At 34.4% G+C, this 19,344-nt stretch overlaps 1 protein-coding gene across 4 annotated transcripts in view; it reads left to right on the top strand.

Moving 5' to 3' along the window:
* The window catches only part of CNOT2 (CCR4-NOT transcription complex subunit 2), a 98,664-nt gene extending 80,748 nt beyond the window's left edge, over positions 1 to 17,916 (top strand). For all 4 annotated transcript variants that reach the window (XM_040981767.1, XM_040981793.1, XM_040981784.1 and 1 more), the window contains 8 exons: positions 588 to 712; positions 1,573 to 1,693; positions 1,784 to 1,940; positions 5,180 to 5,241; positions 5,331 to 5,380; positions 7,512 to 7,612; positions 9,250 to 9,394; positions 16,769 to 17,916. In XM_040981767.1, coding sequence (XP_040837701.1) covers positions 588 to 712; positions 1,573 to 1,693; positions 1,784 to 1,940; positions 5,180 to 5,241; positions 5,331 to 5,380; positions 7,512 to 7,612; positions 9,250 to 9,394; positions 16,769 to 16,855 — 848 coding nt within the window. In that variant the 3' untranslated portion in view covers positions 16,856 to 17,916. The remainder of the gene's footprint in view (positions 1 to 587; positions 713 to 1,572; positions 1,694 to 1,783; positions 1,941 to 5,179; positions 5,242 to 5,330; positions 5,381 to 7,511; positions 7,613 to 9,249; positions 9,395 to 16,768) is intronic.
* Positions 17,917 to 19,344: the final 1,428 nt, after the last annotated feature.

Below are 19,344 nucleotides of genomic sequence, written 5' to 3'. Positions count from 1 at the left end.
TCGTTCTTGAATTGTGGAGCCCCAATCTGGATATTGTTCTCCAATAAGGGCCCGACTAATGCCAAGTATAGTGGGAGGATTATTTCCCACTTCTTGCATGTTTTACATCTATAACATGGAGTCCAAGAAAATCTGAAATAATATGGAATTGTTTTGTAATTGATTGCAATTTGCTCACTCTGTAAGTCACTTATAGAATATGGACATGTTCTTTTAAATTTTATTTTGTCATTTATACTTAACTGGTGTTTATGATGTTTAATCAAGTATTTAAAGCAAGCTATTTTACCAAAACTTTTAAATTATTACCATTAGCAAATAATGTTTTTAAGCACCTTTATAAAACAGTGGAATTGTAGGATTGACACTGCCCTTTTGTTATTTTGTATGTTGAATTATTAATCAATACAAGGTTTAGCTTTTCATTGTTATCTTGAATGAATTTTTTAAAGCACACTTTCATAGAGTTTTTTTTTGTATAATTTTCAAAAAAAGTTTGGTATATTGTGAACAAAGTTAACTTTATAATCTATATTACAATATCATAAGTATCAATTGCAACTCTCTGGGTTATTTTTATTACCTAGTTGGCATGGTAACGAAACCAGCAAATGAACAATCCCAGGACTTCTCAATACACAATGAAGATTTTCCAGCATTACCTGGTTCCAGCTATAAAGATCCAACATCAAGTAACGATGACAGTAAATCTGTAAGTACCTGAAAACGATGTATGTGAGTGATGTATTTGTTTTTTTCATATTTCTCTTATGTTAACAGTTACTAAATACATTACAAAACTGTTCATCTTGAATATCTGTAATTAAGCTCTGAAGAATGTGGAAAAGCTTTGTAACTTAGAAGATAGCCTATTTTTTTCCTATTTCATATAGGTTTGCAAATTTCTGTTGAACTTCTCAGAGTTAATTTAGACTTGTATTGTAGTCCCTGTCAGCTGGATCCCATGAAGTTTGATAATATAGCCTTCTAAGGAGCTGTGTTTTCCTTGAGTAAGTTCTCTCCTTGAAGAATCTTTATACACACTTTATACTGTGTTGATTGAACCAGCTCAGCTTCCTCTTTCTGACTTAACAAGTGTGCTTATTTCTTCTACATTTTATGGAAAATAGTTTTTTGTATATGTGATGGTAGTTTTTATATGTTAAGATAATTGATAAAGAAGATTGTTGGGTAAGAACTTAAATAAGTATAAATTTTGGAAGTTCCTATGTTCCTGATTTGAATGTTGCTTTGGTGCTATCTTAGGGAATGAACTATATTTAGTGTTTAAATTAAAGCCTGAAGATTATAACTTGAAGTGTTTTCCAAAGCATAAAGCCTTGAGAGGAACAGAGAGAGAGAAACATATTTTTATGTGACTAAAGATATGAGATAAATCAGAACATTTCCCCCAGATTTCTTGTCCTTTAGATGCTTAAAACTAGATTTAAAACACAATTTCCATATAGATCTTGAAAAACAGGTAATATAAATATAATTAAGAATAGCAGAATATGAATATATAAATTTATGCATTTAATAGATTTTAATGTCACTTTTTTTCCATACTAGAATTTGAATGCGTCTGGCAAGACAACTACGAGTACAGATGGACCCAAATTCCCTGGAGACAAAAGTTCCACAACACAAAATAATAATCAGCAGAAAAAAGGGATCCAGGTGTTACCTGATGGTGGGACTCTACAAATATGTCAAAATATTATAGAATGCATTTTCCTTATTTTTTTCTTCACAGATAAGCTCGATTATTTTTTCTTTGCAGGTCGGGTTACTAACATTCCTCCAGGGATGGTGACGGACCAATTTGGAATGATTGGCCTGTTAACATTCATCAGGGCAGCAGAGACAGACCCAGGAATGGTACACCTTGCATTAGGAAGTGATTTAACCACATTAGGCCTCAATCTGAACTCTCCTGAGTAAGTCTTTTGTTTTCTTCCACATTTGTGTAAGATGCTGTTCTGCACACCTGCAGTTTTAATCTCATGTCTTCAAATTATGTCTCTGATTGCCATTCCTTGTTGCTGTTACCTGTTTACTGTTCAGATCTTTCCCTCTTCTATTAACCGCTGAAACACTGTCAACTCAGGAATATCATTGTTTTTATGATTTGGCAGCTTTGGTATACACATATATGAGGGTCCTTAAAAAGGTTCATGGAAAGTATATATTATAAATAAACTATGCAAATAGTGAAAATGTTTTTTTACATCAAAATAAACTTACTTTGTAGTTGTATTTTTTTCCATGACATTTTTGAAGTACCTTCATGTGATGCTTCCAAAATCTTAATCTTACACCAACCAAAAATGCCCTAAAATGTTCACATGTATAACTACGTCAGTTAGTAAGCCTTCTTTGCTGTGTGTTCCTTCTCCTGGAATATAAACTGTGTGAAGACATTATAATAAAAACAAAGACCTCAATCTCAAATTCTTAAATTTCTTGCCTCTTAGAATTTTATCTTTTACTATATTTCATTCCCCTTTAGTCATCTGATTGACCTTTACCAGTCCCTGCAGACATTCTGTAATTGCAAGTTTGTGTTCCCTTCTTGACTATCACTTCTATTTTCCATTTAGATATAGATATATATATATATTTTTAAGATTTACCTATTTGTTTGAAAGGCAGAGCACACACAAAGAAAAATAAACAAAGAGGGGGCAAGAGTGAGCTCATCCATCCACTGGTTAACTCAAATGCTTGCAACTGCCGGAGTTGCGCCAAGCCAAAGCCAGGAGCCTGGAACTTCCACTCAGGTCTCCAAGTAGATTGCAGAGGCCCAAATACTTGGGTCATTTTCCAACGTCCTGTAGGTGCATTGACAGGGAGCTGTGTCAAAAGTGGAATTGGCAAGTGGCAGTTTAACTGACTGCATCACAATGCTGACTCCACCTACTTCTCCTTCCCTTTCTCTATAATACTGTGGCAACCATAATCATTTAACTCCACTGAGACCTTGAAGGTACTTTTGTTTGTTTGTTTGTTTGTTTTCATTTGTTTTTGTTTTTAAAGTCCTAGTTACAGAAGAGATTTCCTGTTTGCTGGTTCAAGCCTTCAGATAGCCACAACTGCTGTGGCTGGGCTAGATGGAACCTAGGAGCCAGGAACTTTTTCCATGTCTCCTGAGTGACAGGGCTCAAGCACTTGAGCCATCTTCACCTGCCACTCTTCCATGGCCATTAACAGGGTTGGAAGTGGAGCATCCGACCCATGAAGGGGCACCCGTGAGGGTTGCCAAGATTGCAAGTAGCAACTTTACCTGCTATATTTGGCCCGTGGTCTGCTGATTGTTAACCTTTTCACTCCCTTCAATTTCCCTGTATTAAATCTTGTGACCAATCACAATTACTTAACATTTACTCTTTCAACTTTGTCCCTCTCTCTCACTTTGTTGTCCTTGAATGGCAAAACTGCAGCTATAGTTACATCCCAGTTCCTTTCCTGACGTGTGCAAATGTCTGTTTTGTGCCCAGAGCCTCCAAAGTAGACCTTTCCTTCTGCCAAACATCATCACATGTAGTATGCCTTGTCTGCTCCCTGTCCTCTCATTAGTAATAGTTTTATGCTTTTGCACATACTTAATACAAGAACTTGTGTCTTTTCCCCTTCTTTAGTCTTATCTGGTAACCATGCTTTTTATTTCTATTTTACCAAGAAAGGTGAAATAATCAGAAGATAACATCTGTACAGTTCTGCCACTGAATATTACTACCAGCTACTATCTACATATACTTTATTCTTGCCTTCCATTCTATTACTATAGTTGTTCTGTGCTTTCTGTTTAAAACAACTCATGAAAATCTAAGGATGTGAATAACAGTCCAATCTCTGCTAAACTCATTTTAGTATTATATTCACTGGAATCTATCTAGTAACTTTTTCTTGACACACATTCTCCCTTTAATTTGAGGACACCATTCTTAACTGGCTTCCCTGGTAGGTCCTTCTTTGTTTCCTTTGCTGGTTCTTTTTTTTTTTGTGTGTGTGTGTGTGTGTTAGTCCTCTATTCTACATTTGTTTGCATGATAATCTTTTTCAGAAGTCTTGTATTTTTAGTTGCTATCTGTGGATATATACAAAATCAGAGCACATCTTACTACTTTAGACTTCCGCCTTCCTGTTTTGAATCCTTGTTCTCTCCATCCTGGACACTCTGTTAGCCACTTACAAAGTATCCCTGAGTCTCTTCTCCTCCCTCCCCATCTCTTCATATGGCAATCGGGACAGTCCTTTTTGAGAGTTACTCCTTTGCTCAGTACCCTAAAAGGATGTGTAGTTTCAGCCTATCGAGTCTTGCATAGTCATTGTCTCTCCCTCATCCTTCCCTTGGCAGTCTCTCCCTTGGTTCACTGTGTTGTAGCTTCCCTGTCCTTCCTTCTGTGTAAGTTGCCCATGACACTTTCTCAGTTGATGTAGTGAAGCCTGTGACAAGGACAGGGGTTTTTGTTTTGTTTTGGGGGGGTTGTTTGTTGTTTTTGGCTAGATAATAAGTATGATTTTCTCTCTGACTTCCTTCAAACCTGAAATCTTCAATGGTGTCTTACCTGGTCACTCTATTTTAGCTATCCAACTAATTGTCTCTGTCAAAGTCTACCCTAAAATGGGCTGTTATTTGTTGCTCTACTATGCTAAGTGTTTCCCTCCTTTCAGCCTACCATTCTCAATTAAAAAGGAAGCTTCGTGTTGTTAGTAATCTCTCTTTTGTTCATGATGCATCTCAAGCTTCTGAAATAGCGCCAGTCATAGTGGATACTCAGTAAAAATTGGAAACTTTTTCATAGTGAATTTTTTTCTGGCCCTGTAATGGAAAAGTAATTTAAGAAAGATGGTGTTGAAAGAACAGTTTGAGTTGAAATCAGTTAAAAGTAGAATATTTTATATGTTAATACACTGTGTTACTAATGCTGTGTTTAAAAAATACCGAGCAAAGTAATCCTAATACCCTTTCCACATACATATTTGTCTTGGCTTCCTTCTGTGTATAGCAGGTAAAGTTGCTAAATCATAGTAAGCCCAAGAAATGGAGTTAGAACTACAGAGGCTCATTTTACATTTGAAGTCATTGTTTCTCCTGGTTTTCCTGAAATAAAATTAGAAATACTTTTTTTCTACTTTGGACTTCAAATTGGTTTTTTTTTCCCCCCTTATTCAGAAATCTCTACCCCAAATTTGCGTCACCCTGGGCATCTTCACCTTGTCGACCTCAAGACATAGGTAGGAGAATCTATTTGTGTTGAGACCTTGTAAAAAGACATTGATAACTGAGAATCAGTTAATAAGGCTTTTTTCATTTTATTATCCAGACTTCCATGTTCCATCTGAGTACTTAACGAACATTCACATTAGGGATAAGGTGAGTGTAGTTTATTATTCTACTCAGTCAGCATGAATTTCTCTCTTCTTCAGGCACTGTTTTTTTTAGCTCAGACAGCATAATATTTTTGAAATAATTAGCACTGATCTAAGGGGTATGCTCTTGTATGTCTATTCAGTTACGTGTAACAGTTGCATTATAAATGTTATAATGTTAAATGTTTTGATGATGTTATGGGTTATATTTTAAGAACAAAAGAATGTCAGAACTGTAACTGTGTATATTCAAAGCAGGCTCCAACCATAACCATAGTTGGTTACAATAAGCTAATTTGGAAAATTTGATAAATTTCCTTTTGATTTTTAAATTTAATATACTTTCCAGTAAGAGTGACTTGACTTTATACATGTTACAAAATCAGTAATTTTAGTGGAACACTATATGTATATTTGACCTCTGGCTCTATTTCCCCTGTATTTCTCTTTTTTGTTTAATTGAAATTCTAATTGTGCAGTAGTTAGTCTCACTCTGTTTTTTTTAATCTAAGGAAGGAACTGCTTGGCACTTTTTCCCTAGAAAAACCAAGAGAGTTGATTTATGTTAGGAAATAATTTTAACATAGTAAAAGAACCTGATTTAATGAGAAAAGTAGATGTGCGAGGTTTTCAAAAAGTTCATGGAAAATATACTGTTTGTTCATTTGTTTGTTTTGGCTATATTAATGAGGGAGTTACAGAGACATAGGGAGATATTCCAGCACTGATTTACTCTCCAGTTGGACCACAACAGCCATGGCCAGGCCAGGCCCAAGCACTTGGGCCATATTCTTCTACTTTGCCAGGCACATCAACAGGGAGCTGCATAGGAAGTGGAACCTTTGGTACTTGAACCAGTGCTCATACGGCATGCCTGCATTGCAGATGGTGGCTTCCTTGCAATACCACCACACTGGCACCAAAAGCATATACTCTGAAAAACATATGCATGGGTTTCAAAATGTTCTGCACTAGAATAAACTTACCTTCTAATTCTACTTTTCTGTGAACTTTTTGAAGTACCCTCATATTTATATTATTCAGGTGTGTGTGAGAGTGTTGTGAGTCTGTGCTGTGCGGTTGTGTGATCAGATGGATGCTGATGTTATTGGCAGCACAGTACATGGAAGACAGGGACATAGCTGATATTTTCTCTTTGTGGAGTGCATGATCTATTGCTATCTTCACTGAAGATCTCTTCTCCCTTTACAAAAATGTTGTAGAGCCTTTTCTTATGTGAATTTTTAAATATGCTAAATTAGGAAAATTTGTTGCATGAAGAAGTGCTGCCTGAATGAGGATAACATGAATGAAGAGAGACACTGCACTAAGAGAATGTGTGCCATCGAGTACAGGTGTAGACATAGGGTCTGATACAGAGAAAATGGTTTTGTTTTCAAGAACTTTTCATGTTTTTTTTAAATATGAAAATTTGAGATTATTAACTTACCTATAGTTTAGTTTGGTGTCTATAGTTATTTCCCTCTACCTTGTGGATGAAAATGAAAAGTTATCTTTCCTCTATTTAAATAAAAAGACCCTGAGTTTTATACTTACCATATGTGACTTATTAAAAACTCAACCAAATGATATAAATTGCTGTTGGAAATAGATTTAACATTTCTTAAGAGCCTTCTATGTATCTTACACTCTACAAAATGCTTTCATGTACTCTCACTTTCTTAGTAACCTTCTTAGATGTCATTGTCTTCATTTTACAATTAAATCTCAAAGATGCTAAGTAATTTGGGACTGGTTCTAAGAAAGTAACTGATGTGGAACTTGAATATAAGTCCAAGATCTCTGATCACAATATTCCTGGACTTTCACTATATTTATTTAGTATTAATAAGTCTTGGGAGGGAGATAGTCAACATTTGGTCTTTGGAAATTTTTATGTAGCTCTCCTCCTTCCCCACTCCACCCCCTAATTTGGGATATTCATAGATGTCTGAGAAGCAATTGTTAAATAACTTTAGTCTTTTAAATAAGCAAAGAAACTAATTCAGAATTAAGCTACTGTCTGTGTGATCTACTAAAAAATGAAGTTTGTCTTTCCACTTTCTTTAGTGGTAGCAGTTACACATTAGGATTTCTCAATTTGTTTTACATTTCAAAATGTTTTTCTTTTCCAGCTGGCTGCAATAAAACTTGGCCGATATGGAGAAGACCTTCTCTTCTATCTTTATTACATGAATGGAGGGGATGTATTACAACTTTTAGCTGCAGTGGAGCTGTATGTTCTAAATATCTTACTTTTTTATTATCATTGATCATTACTACAATTTCAAATTATGAGTAAATATTTTCAGTGAAAATATTCAATCAAGAAATTTAAGTTGTTTTTTTGAGTAGAATGAATTTAAATAGAAACCATGTGCTACCATCAGTTCAATTTAAGCTTTAAGGGAATTTCAAGTTAAATAGTTTTAAAGAAGACAAAATAAGCTGAACTCATGGATTTGGTGAATAGAATTTTTCTGAATACACACAAAACTTGAGACTTTGGTTTTCATACTGCTAAGGAATCATATTTGTTAACAACAAGACTGAATTTCATCATCTATTAAATAACTTACTGAATATTATATAGTCATGATATTACACATATTTTCTGTGTGCTTTTAAGTACTGATGAAGTGAAATCCACATTTATTATCAGACGCTTATTGGCCAATCTAAATAGAAATTAAAGAAACTGACATATACCTATTTTTTTTAATCTAGTGGTCTAAGATTAATTTTTATGTTATTTCTACAGTGCCTTTGTTTGGTCAGCCGAGGTTTTTATCACTTAGCTCACAAAAGTTTAAAAATTTCATTTTACTTCCATCAAAAAGTTCTTCAGCTAAATAAAAGTGTGTAAATTGATAAAATTCATTGTGTTGACCAAAGGTTTCTTATTTCAAAGTTTTCTTATTTCTAAACTGAGATGATAGAGATCATTAGCTGACCCTTTGTTATTAAGTAAATATGTTCAGTCACTGATCCACCTATAATTGGCAGTTGTGCTGCATATTTTCCCTTGCAGACTGCCTCAGTTTGCAGTTAGGATGTATTTACTTGGTGATGTGTTTTTGTGAGACATTTCCTTCCTTTGGAAGTTGCTTTCCCAATTTGCAGATGATGTAGATCTTCAGTAATTCTTTTGATAATTCTAACGTGTCATTGTAGCTTTTAATAATTGAAGATCAGTGACATTTCAGTAAAAAATAATTGTTTTACAGTATATGTTATTTTCCACAGTTATAAAATTATGTGAATTTAAGTTGATCATTCACATATACTGTGTATTTAGTTCCTTACCAAGTAATATAAAAAGTTGATATTTTTGTTTTAATAAATATCTCAGTTTGCGCTTACTCTTAAAGAACAAGAAAAGAGTGAAATTTTTGGAACGTAATGTAACTTTATGTTCAGAGTTTTTATTTCTTTGTTTACAGAACTTTTAAAATCTCATTTAAAAAAAAAACAAGATCTGTGTATTTTTTATTGGGAAAGCAGATTTACACAGAGGAGGAGAGACAGAGAGGGAAAGATCTTCTATCTGCTGGTTCACTCCCCCAATGACCAGAGTTGAGCCTTATCCAAAGCCAGAAGCGTTTTCTCAGTCTCCTGCATGGGTAGGGGTCTGAGGAAGTGAAGCATCCTCACTGCTCTCCCAGGCCGTTAGCAGAGAGCTGGATCTGAAGTGGAGCAAGCAAGATGACAGCTATAGCACGTATGGGATGCAAGTACTAAGGACTAGCCTGAAGAGCCTCTGCAATGGTCCCTTTAAACCTCCTTTCCTTGTATAAAAGTTTTATTCAGCTAAATAAAAGATGTGAGTCACAGGAAAAAAAACTAATTATCATTTTCTTTTAAAAATTGAAGTTTTAACCGTGATTGGAGATATCACAAAGAAGAGCGAGTATGGATTACCAGGGCACCCGGCATGGAGCCGACGATGAAAACCAATACATACGAGAGGGGAACATATTACTTCTTTGACTGTCTTAACTGGAGGAAAGTAGCTAAGGTATATTTATTTGTGTGTGTTAATGTTTAAGGCTGGACTTGAAAAATGAATTGTCCTCTTTGACTTGTTTATATGCACCCATATATCTGTTTGATTTATGATCTGGGTATTTGTCCAGTCTTGTGTCTCCACCTCTTTGGCTTGATTTTAACTGTAGGAATTATCCAAAAACAGTTAACTTCACAAACAAGAAAATTACTGAGCTTGTGAAGCAGTGTGGTTTTGTTCAGAGCTTGGTAACATATGCAGTGCTTTGTCTAATGTTTGTAAAATAAAGGTACTCACAATCCCAGTCATGTAATTATATATTTTTATATTATTGTTATTTAACATAGGTGTGAAATTATCCTAGCCGTGTTGTGTGTATTTCTTTAAAGATTGATTTGTTGAAAGTCAGTGTTGCAGAGACAAAAGGATTTTCATCTCCTGGTTCACACCCAAAGTGGCCAAAGCTGGGAACCAGGAGCTTCATCCAGGTCTCCCACATGGGTGCCAAGGATCCAAGAACTCAGGCCATCTTCTCCTACTTTTCCATGAGAGCTGGACGGGAAGTGCAACAGTGGCACACGAACCAGCACCCATGTGGGAGGCTCTGGCTTTACCTGCTATGAATGTCAACCTCAGGAAGGTTGCTTTATATGCGTTAATTCATAGCAAGAGTGATCTGTGATTTTTTTTTTTGTAAGTAATTTTTCTTTAAATCTAGAAACTTTGAAGCAACAGCCACTATTCTTCATATGATTAATGTACTAAATACTGAGGAGAAGTAGGATAGAAAGAAAATTTGTATATGTGATGAGTCTGAAGCTTTTCCTCACAGAAATGCCTTCCTAACTGTGCCATGTGCAGAGTTTCCATCCAGTCAGTGCATGTTTCGCAGTGGTGTCTTGCCGCTTGTGTGTAATGAGTACATAGTAGAAAGTACAGCTACAGCACCTGGTTCCCAACTCCAAGATTTCCTTGAGCACATTTACCATCCCTAGAATTGTACACTAAAAGTTAGTTTTGTTTGTTTGAAACAAATTCAAAACATTCAGAACATTTCATGTAGATTTTGACAGAAATAATATGGAAAGATGAGCCCAACAAAAAACACCAAACCAACTGTATTATTATCATCATCATTATTATTTGGATGTTTCTCTTGTAATTATGTTTTAAAGCAGGTTCATATACTATGTGAGTATCTTGGTTGTAAAGGAGGAATCCATGTTTTAACTTTATGGTTAAATAGAAATAATTACATTGATATGAGACATAGCATATTTTACCTGTTCTTACAAGAATTATAATTTTTGTGTGATAGTTTTGAGTTTAACTCTACTGCTGCTATTTGTGCTTTAACCTGGTGCGAGTTTTCTTTATACAGCAGCTTTCTTTTTTGATAAAATGGAGATATTTTCCTATGGATTATCATGAATATAGAATGAGATTGTACATATATACACACACCAACTGAATACAGTACTAGGCACACACTGAATAGTTAATGTATGATAGTATTTGTCATAGTTCTATAGTGGTTTTATCATCATTCTGATCTTCCAAGCATCAGAAAACCATACTTGGTTGTTGTTAGGATAGATGATTCTCAAGCTTTAGCTTGCATCAGAATCACCTGGAGAGTTTGTTAAATACAAATTGCAAGGCTGTGCCTCCTTCGTTTATGATTTAGTATATCTGTGGATGGTGTCTGAGACTGTGTTTTCCTAACAAGTCCCCCAGTGGCCCCAGAAACGATGTAAGTCCTGACCCAGGGCCCTGTATAAAAGCCTCTGGGTTAGATGATCCTGCAAAAAGAAAAATGTACCGTTGGAGAGGAAAAATTATATTTGTAAGCAACGAATATTTTCATTCCATTTGAAACTTTTTACTCATTATTTTATATTCTAAACTATGCAAACAAAAAGGAATAGATTTTTGCAGGGGATAGCTATTTAATTTTAGTTAAATGTTCATTAGTTGTGAGTAAATCAACTTATGTGACAGTTTTCCAGAACTCAGTTCTCCCTGTCCAGGAAAATAATCAAAAACAAGTTAAACATTAATATAAAATCCCTTAAATTTCCACAAAAGCAATTCTGCAGTCAAATAACTGCAATATACTTAGGATATATATTAGTATATGTGTATATACAAATAGTATACTCATGTCACTTAAGAGCTTTTGTCTTTACTTATATTTACCTAAGCTTTGGGCCATCCTCGACTGCTTTCCCAGGCTACAAGCAGGGAGCTAGATGGGAAGTGGAGCCACCGGGTTTAGAACCAGCGCCCATATGGGATCCCAGGCGGGTTCAAGGCGAGGCCACACCGCTGGGCCCCATCATAGTATCTAGTATGAGGTTTTTTTTTTTTTTTCTTCAAAGCATTAATTATTTTAAGAGAAATTATCATACTCTGTTATTAGATCATTTACATAGAAAATGTGTTTCCTAAAACTTTTGTGTCCTGAATTTTAGAATTCAATATTTATAGGTTTTCTTAACATTCAGAATTTATGTAAATAAAACTTTTGATACTGTATTGGCTTATTTTTTGCTTTTAAGTAATCTTAACTTTTTAGTAGCCCATATCGTCCTCTTTAGTTTTATTAAAATTACATCTAGCTGATTTCAAATTTCTTAATGTGTGACATTTTTAAAATAATTTCTTCCACTCAATTTTTAGGTGATAGTAGCTGCCCTGTTTCTAGTAGTCTCCCTAAAGTCTTCAACATTTAGAATCCTTTAGGGAAAGCCTTGTGGCATTATGGGTTAAGCTGCTATCTGTACTGCTAGCATCTTACATTAGATGGTACTTCCAGCTGCTCCACCTCAATCCAGCTTCCTGCTAATGTGCCTAGGAAAACAGCAGAAAATGGCCCAAATCTTGGGCATGTGTGTCTATGTGAGAGACCAAAAGAAGCTCCTAGCTCTTGCCTGGTCCAGCCCACTGGGTAAGAACCATTTGGGGAGTGAATCCCAGATAAATGACCTGCCCCCTTCTCCCTTTGTAACTCTGCCTTTCAAATGAATGGAAATAAATGTTTTTTAAAAATTAGAGTAATTCTCTTAGCCCTATTTCAAGTGGTAAAACTAAGAGAATTACTATTATTTGGGGTTTATTACATTGCAGTCTAACTTGAAGGTGATTTTAATTAATTTTCCTAATATACATTAGTACACATTTTAAAATTACTACTAATGCTTTTATTAAAAGTATCTCTAATAATTATATGTAAGATAGTTTGTCATTTGCTTCCTAAAACTTAAAATAAAATATTTGTTGTAATTAAGACAAAGTTTGCTTTTCAAAAATTGAAAACTTTCCTACAATGTATTTTTCTCTCTTAAATCAGTGATATTATTACATTTCTAATAATGATTTTACCTGACTTAATTTCAGTTTTGCTCAAATTAAGATGTATCTACTGGGAAAATACATAGCTTTATTTTCGTAGAAACACTTAAGACATTAAAAGATATTTGAAAAATACCTATAACTCTTTATATCTTTTTAGATAATACTATTACTAAAAGCCATTTTCCATTAAAGGCAAACACATGCATAGATCCTATAATACATAAAAGACTATTTAAAATTATTTTTATCAGAACAGCTATTATTGCGTTCCAAAGATACAGTTCCAAGAAGACAAGCTGATTTTCCTCACTCTCCTATTTCCCCCTATACTTCTTTCATCCCTTTCCTCTTCATTAGTTTTTGCAAAGGCATTATTTTAATCCTGTCTGTATTCACAGTCTTAATATCCAACAGGCAAAAAGAATCACAGTTTCACTGGGGTATAAATTTAGGCTAAAAATGGCAGTCTTCCACGGTAACCATTTTATTCTATATTTACTGCCACATAACAGAAAAAAATATATTTGCCTTTTTTTTATATGTTTACATGCAGCTGGTTTATTTCGCTAAGCATAGTGGTTTTTAGTTGCATCTGTTTTGTTGCAAAAGACAGAATTTCATTCTTTTTTATAACTGAGTCTTACTACATAATGTATATATACCACATTTTCTTTCCAGTCATCAGTTGATTGACATCAGGATCAATTTCATATCTTAGCTCTTGTGAATTCAATGCTGTAAACAGAGAGATACAGATAACTCTTTCAAATGTCAGTTTCATTTTGTTTGGGTCAAATCCTAGGCATAGGATGACTGGGTCATATGGTAGATATATCTTCAGATCCGCAAGAACTGTCCATACTGTCTAACATGGTAATTGTACTAGTTTGTAATTTACATTTCCAACAACGGTGCATTAGGGTATGAGTTTCCCGCTTGTTTTTGCCAGCACTTATTAGTTTTGGATATTTGGATGATGGCCATTCAAATTGGGATGAGATGACAACTCGTTGTAGTTTTTATTTATATCTTACTAATGATCCTGAGTATTTTTTCATGTACTTGTTGGCCATTTTTATTTCATCCTTTAAGATCACCCATTCATGTCCTATCCCTATTTTTTAACTGGGTTACTTGTTTTCTTGTTGAATTTAGGTTCTTTATAGATCCTCGGTAATTACCTTTTATCAGTTGTGTAATTTGCAAATATTTTCTTCCATTCTGCTGATTGCTTCTTCACTTCATTGAGTGTCTCCTTTGCATTGCTAAGAAGCTTCTTGCCTTGATGTAATCCCAAATGGAATGTTACATCATTTGTCTATTTTTGCTTTAAATGCATGTGTTTCTGCCTTTGCCTTTACCCATATTGTGCAGTTTACCCAGTGTTTCCTCTAGTAATTTGCTGTCATGTCAGATTCAGATCCATGATCAATTTTGAGTTGATTTTTATATAAGGTATAAGGTAGGGGTTTTTGTTCATACGTCTATAAACATAGATCTAGTATACCCAGCACCATTTGTTGAAGAGATCAAAGGGATTGATTTCAGCCTGTTCATCAAAACATTAGTTCAGGGCCAAGTGCTGTGGCCTGATGGCTAGAGTCCTCCTCGCCTTGACTGCACCGGGATCCCTTGTGGACACCAGTTTGTGTCCTTGCTACTCTACTTCCCTTCCAGCTCCCTGAGAAAGCAATCCAGGAAGGGCTAAGGTCTTGGGACCCTGCATCCATGTGGGAGACCCAGAAGACGCTCCTGGCTCCTGGTTTTGGTGGGCTTGGCTTCAGCCATAGTGGCCATTTGGAGAGTGAACCAACAAATGGAGGATTTTTCTCTCTGTAAATCTTTCCAATAAAAATAAATAAAATTAAATTTTAAAAAAGTTTTAAAGTAATTCACTATAGATACGAGGATTAATTTTGTATTGATTTCTAATAAAGTTTCTATTCTGTTACATTAGTCTATATGCCAGTTTTAATGGTTTTATTATGTCTAGAATAAAGTCTGGTATTATGATAGCTTCAGCTTTTTTTTTTTTTAATTGGAAAATCATTTATAGAGAGAAAGGTCTTCCATCCACTGGTTCACTCCTCTAGTGGCCACAACAGGAAAGCTACTGCTTTCTCAGACCACAAACAGGGAGCAGGTTGGAAAGTACAGCAGCTGGGACAGGAGCAAGTTTCCAATTAGGATCCTGGTTTTAGCCACTAGGCTATGGTGCTGCCCCCCCCCACACACACACTTTTTAAGATTTTTTTAGCTAGCCAGGTTTCTTGTGTTTTTAGCATTTTTTTCTAGATCTGAGAAAATTGTCATTGGGTTTTTTTTTTTTTCTTGGAGATTTCATTGAGTCTAAATAGTTTTTGATAGTATGGACATTTTGATTATACTAATACATATTTTAAAATAATATAAAAATAAGTGTTCTAATCCTAAAATGAAGAAAGTAATAAATCATTCGTTGTTAACCACATACCTGTTAAATGTACTGTAACTATTCCAGTTAATAGTGGTGTGCAAAACAGGCAGACTTACCTGTACAGAATATGCAGTGGAATGCGTGTTTGGTTTATGTATACACATATGGTAAACATGTAAGCAAGATGTTATCAACAAAGAGAAGGAAAAGATGCCAGTTATGTTGTAAACTATTTTGCAGTTTAAGAATATAATACACGAAAGACAAAAATAAATGACAGTGCAATACAAAATTTTACTTATGTAATTGAGGTTTTTACTACACAAAAATATTTAAAGTTTTTGAAAAATCTATCGTTTGTGCAACATTTGTACTCCCTATGTTTAAACTGAAATATGAGGGGGAGAATTATGTACATGGATGGCTTAATCTGATTTAAATTCTAACACAATAGTACAGCAATGTAAACTAGTTTTTAATTGTATGTGAATTAATATAGCGGAACTTACGAATTTTCAAAGTTACAAGTAGAATTTTCTTCATGTAACTACATATTTTGAAAACTAAAATATCAACTTCAATTTCAAAAGAATATGATGGGAATATTTTTTTCACTAATCTGGATCATTAACTGTAACCAAGCAGTAAAATTACTTTAATTGTAAAGCAGATGGCAAGAGGGAAAATGGTGGCTCTGGAGTGCATTAGTGGAGGTATCATGGTCATGGTGATGATTTTGTGGGCATACTTTGATGCACAAATAATCTCAATACCTTCATTATTACTTTATCATTAATATAAAGAGAGCCACTTTAGGTTGAAATCACCATGATGTATGTGTGTGTGTGTGTGTGTGTGTGTGTGTGTGTGTGTGTGTGTGTGTGTGTATGCCTTTTTTGGCAAACTTGTCAGACAACTGAATTTTTTCAGTGTTTCTTCTGGATTTTGATGAAATAAAGTCAGGTTATTTTCAATCTTGAACTGCAAGTCTTAAAAGCAATATGTTATGCCAGCAGATACAAACTAATCTTAGCTGTGCTGCTTACTAGGTGATCCTGAGCAAGGTACTTACAAGCTGATATGATAATGTACTGTCCTAAATCATAGTTATATATGGTCCTGCAACTCAAAGTTTGATCCTTGTGGCCTGTTTAATTCCGTGCTTAAGGTTTGTAAAGTGTGAAGTTTGGAGATGTATGTGTTTAAATTCATTGTTTTCTGTGTGGTTGAATATTTTTGTTATACAGAAAATAAATTTTTATTTAAGGGGATTTCATCTTAAATATTTTTCATTTTCCTTGCTTTGTATTAGAGGTATAGTAATTTCCTCTTTAAAAAAAATTGTTTCTAGATAAAAATGCACAGAATTTTAGTATCAAAAATAGGTGTCCATGAGTAATCTGTTGTTGGAAAGTTTGTGTTTTTCAACTTGGACATTATAGCACATCATTTATCCAAGTTGTGCTCTATGTATAGGAGAAAGAATTGGCATATCTGTGTGTATATTCATTTTTACATATGCAGGTCAATTATTCATACATTAAAGTATTTTGACAAAAAAATTGAAATAAAAATAGAGGGAATGATCTAAGTTCTTGAATTTGTTTTTGTAGGAGTTCCATCTGGAATATGACAAATTAGAAGAGCGGCCTCACCTGCCATCCACCTTCAACTACAACCCTGCTCAGCAAGCCTTCTAAAAAAGACTTCCCTTTTCTTGGGGTATGGCTGTCTCAGCACAATACTCAACATAACTGCAGAACTGATGTGGCTCAGGCACCCTGGTTTTAATTCCTTGAGGATCTGGCAATTGGCTTACACAAAGGGTCACCATTTGAGGTCCTGCCTTACTAATTATGTGCTGCCCAACAACTAAATTTATAATTTGTTTTTCTCTAGTTTGAGCAGGGTCTGAATTTTTTTCATTTATTTTCTTTTTGACAGCAGACAGACTTAAGTCTGTAAAGACAAGCAAGTACACTGACAGAAGTTTTCCATTTAGTTTCTAAAATGTAAAAAAGAGCAAACCCTCAAAGAGACTCAACAAAATTAGACCACAAAATTTGCATTGTTCATTGTAGCACTATTGGTAATAAAATAACAAATGTTTGTCATTTTTATGTGAAGATCCTTCTCGTATTTCATTTGGAAAGATGAGCAAGGTCTGCTTCCTTCATTTTACTTCCCCCTTCAGTTTTTGAAAGGCAGTTTTCGCCAAGCTTAATGCAAGAATATCAGACTGTTTAGAAGAAAGATATTGCCACAATCTCTGGATGGCTTCCAGGGTTGTGTTACTTACTGAGCTTCATCTTTCCAGAATGAGCAAAACACTGTCCAGTCTTTGTTACGATTTTGTAATAAATGTGTACATTTTTTTTAAATTTTTGGACATCACATGAATAAAGGTATGTATGTACGAATGTGTATATATTATATATATGACATCTATTTTGGAAAATGTTTGCCCTGCTGTACCTCATTTTTAGGAGGTGTGCATGGATGCAATATATGAAAATGGGACATTCTGGAACTGCTGGTCAGGGGACTTTGTCGCCCTGTGCACTAAAGGGCCAGATTTTCAGCAGCCAAGGACATCCATACCCAAGTGAATGTGATGGGACTTAAAGAAGTGAACTGAGACAATTCACTCTGGCTGTTTGAACAGCAGCATTTCATAGGAAGAGAAAAAAAGATCAATCTTGTATTTTCTGACCACATAAAGGCTTCTTCTCTTTGTAATAAAGTAGAAAAGCTCTCCTCATTGCAGTGTTGACTTTGATTTGAAATCGTGAAATTATGTCTTCAACATGAAAAAAAAGGGGGGGAAACAAAGTTTTGCAAATAACAAACTGAATGGTGTGACTAAATTTACAATGTCTACTATTTTTTTCAGCTTTCAACAAATAATTTACAGGGACAATGATGAAACATTTTACTTTGGGTTAAAATGTAGACATTCATATTTAACCAGTGTGAACTGTTTCTTAAATGGAATATGGCAGCTTTAGAAATTAAATGTCCTAAACACTCTGGGGACAAAAATCACATCACTTTTCTTCTGTGAGAAATTTCTTGCATTTTGATATGTATTTTTTATTAAGTAATGTGCAAATTAAGGTAAGGCAAAAGATGGATGGGTAGACTTGACCTTTGCTTTGCTGACCTGGATATTTCATTAGAAGTTGATGGATTCCTTTCTCATCTAAATAGAAACATTTTTAAATCATTGATGGCTAAAGTTACCAAAGCAGTGCTATAGAAAGAAAAAAAGCAGTTTCTTAAATTGTTTACATTTTTGATTTAATCAATTTTTTATGAAAAATGAAAATTTTGTTGACATTTATCAAATCGTGTTTGAAAATTACATGTATGACATTGCTGTTTGTGTATCAGAAATCTTAATTAAAATTAACCTTTTCTATGCATTTTGAGATATGAGAAACTGATATAAAAATATCAACTTTTTTTTTTTCATCTTCTGAAATTAAACCAAAGCATCTCTTCAGGACGAAGGATGGCAGTTATATGATTATAGTTTTAACTATTGTGGAAAATATTTTTCATAAAATACTATACCATGTTTAACACAAACCAGATCCAAATGCTAGAAATCCATTTTTACAAAATTAAGATTGCATGTTTTCATAATAATTAACTTTGTGAAATGTAACTTCCTACATAACCATGAGAACTAGGTGGGGGGAGGAAGGGGCAGTGGAAGGAGCTCTTTATTGTTTTGAAGACTGAGCCGAAGCATGATTGCCACCATGTGAATGGCAGAAAAACAAGATAACTTACTTTAAATGGTTTACTGTCTCTCTTCAACGTTCAACTCTCCTCGTACAAACTGTAAAGTACTTATGTTATGGTTTTTTTGGAGACCTTTTTACCCTCAGTAATCAAAATGAGGAAACTCTTGGATATGGACCTTGTTTTACAATTTGTTAATACAAAACTTACTTTGCTCCTGGGTTTAAATACATGTTTCAAAATTCTATTTAAAATTTTTAAAAATTCATCAACTCTTTAACATGCTGCTATGTTTTTTGGTATTATAACTTGGCTACACATCAGCTGAAATTGACCTAAGTGAATCCTATTTCACATTGCCAATCACCCCTGTCGCTAGTGAAATGAGTGTGTATGTTGGTGTTACAGTAACTTTGATAAACTATAATTGGCTTTCTCA

The sequence above is a fragment of the Ochotona curzoniae genome, unplaced genomic scaffold (genome assembly GCF_017591425.1).
Source record: "Ochotona curzoniae isolate NIBS_2020 unplaced genomic scaffold, NIBS_Ocur_1.0 contig_1014, whole genome shotgun sequence".
Taxonomy (NCBI): Eukaryota; Metazoa; Chordata; class Mammalia; order Lagomorpha; family Ochotonidae; genus Ochotona; species Ochotona curzoniae.
This window is presented reverse-complemented; position numbering and strand designations above follow the sequence as displayed.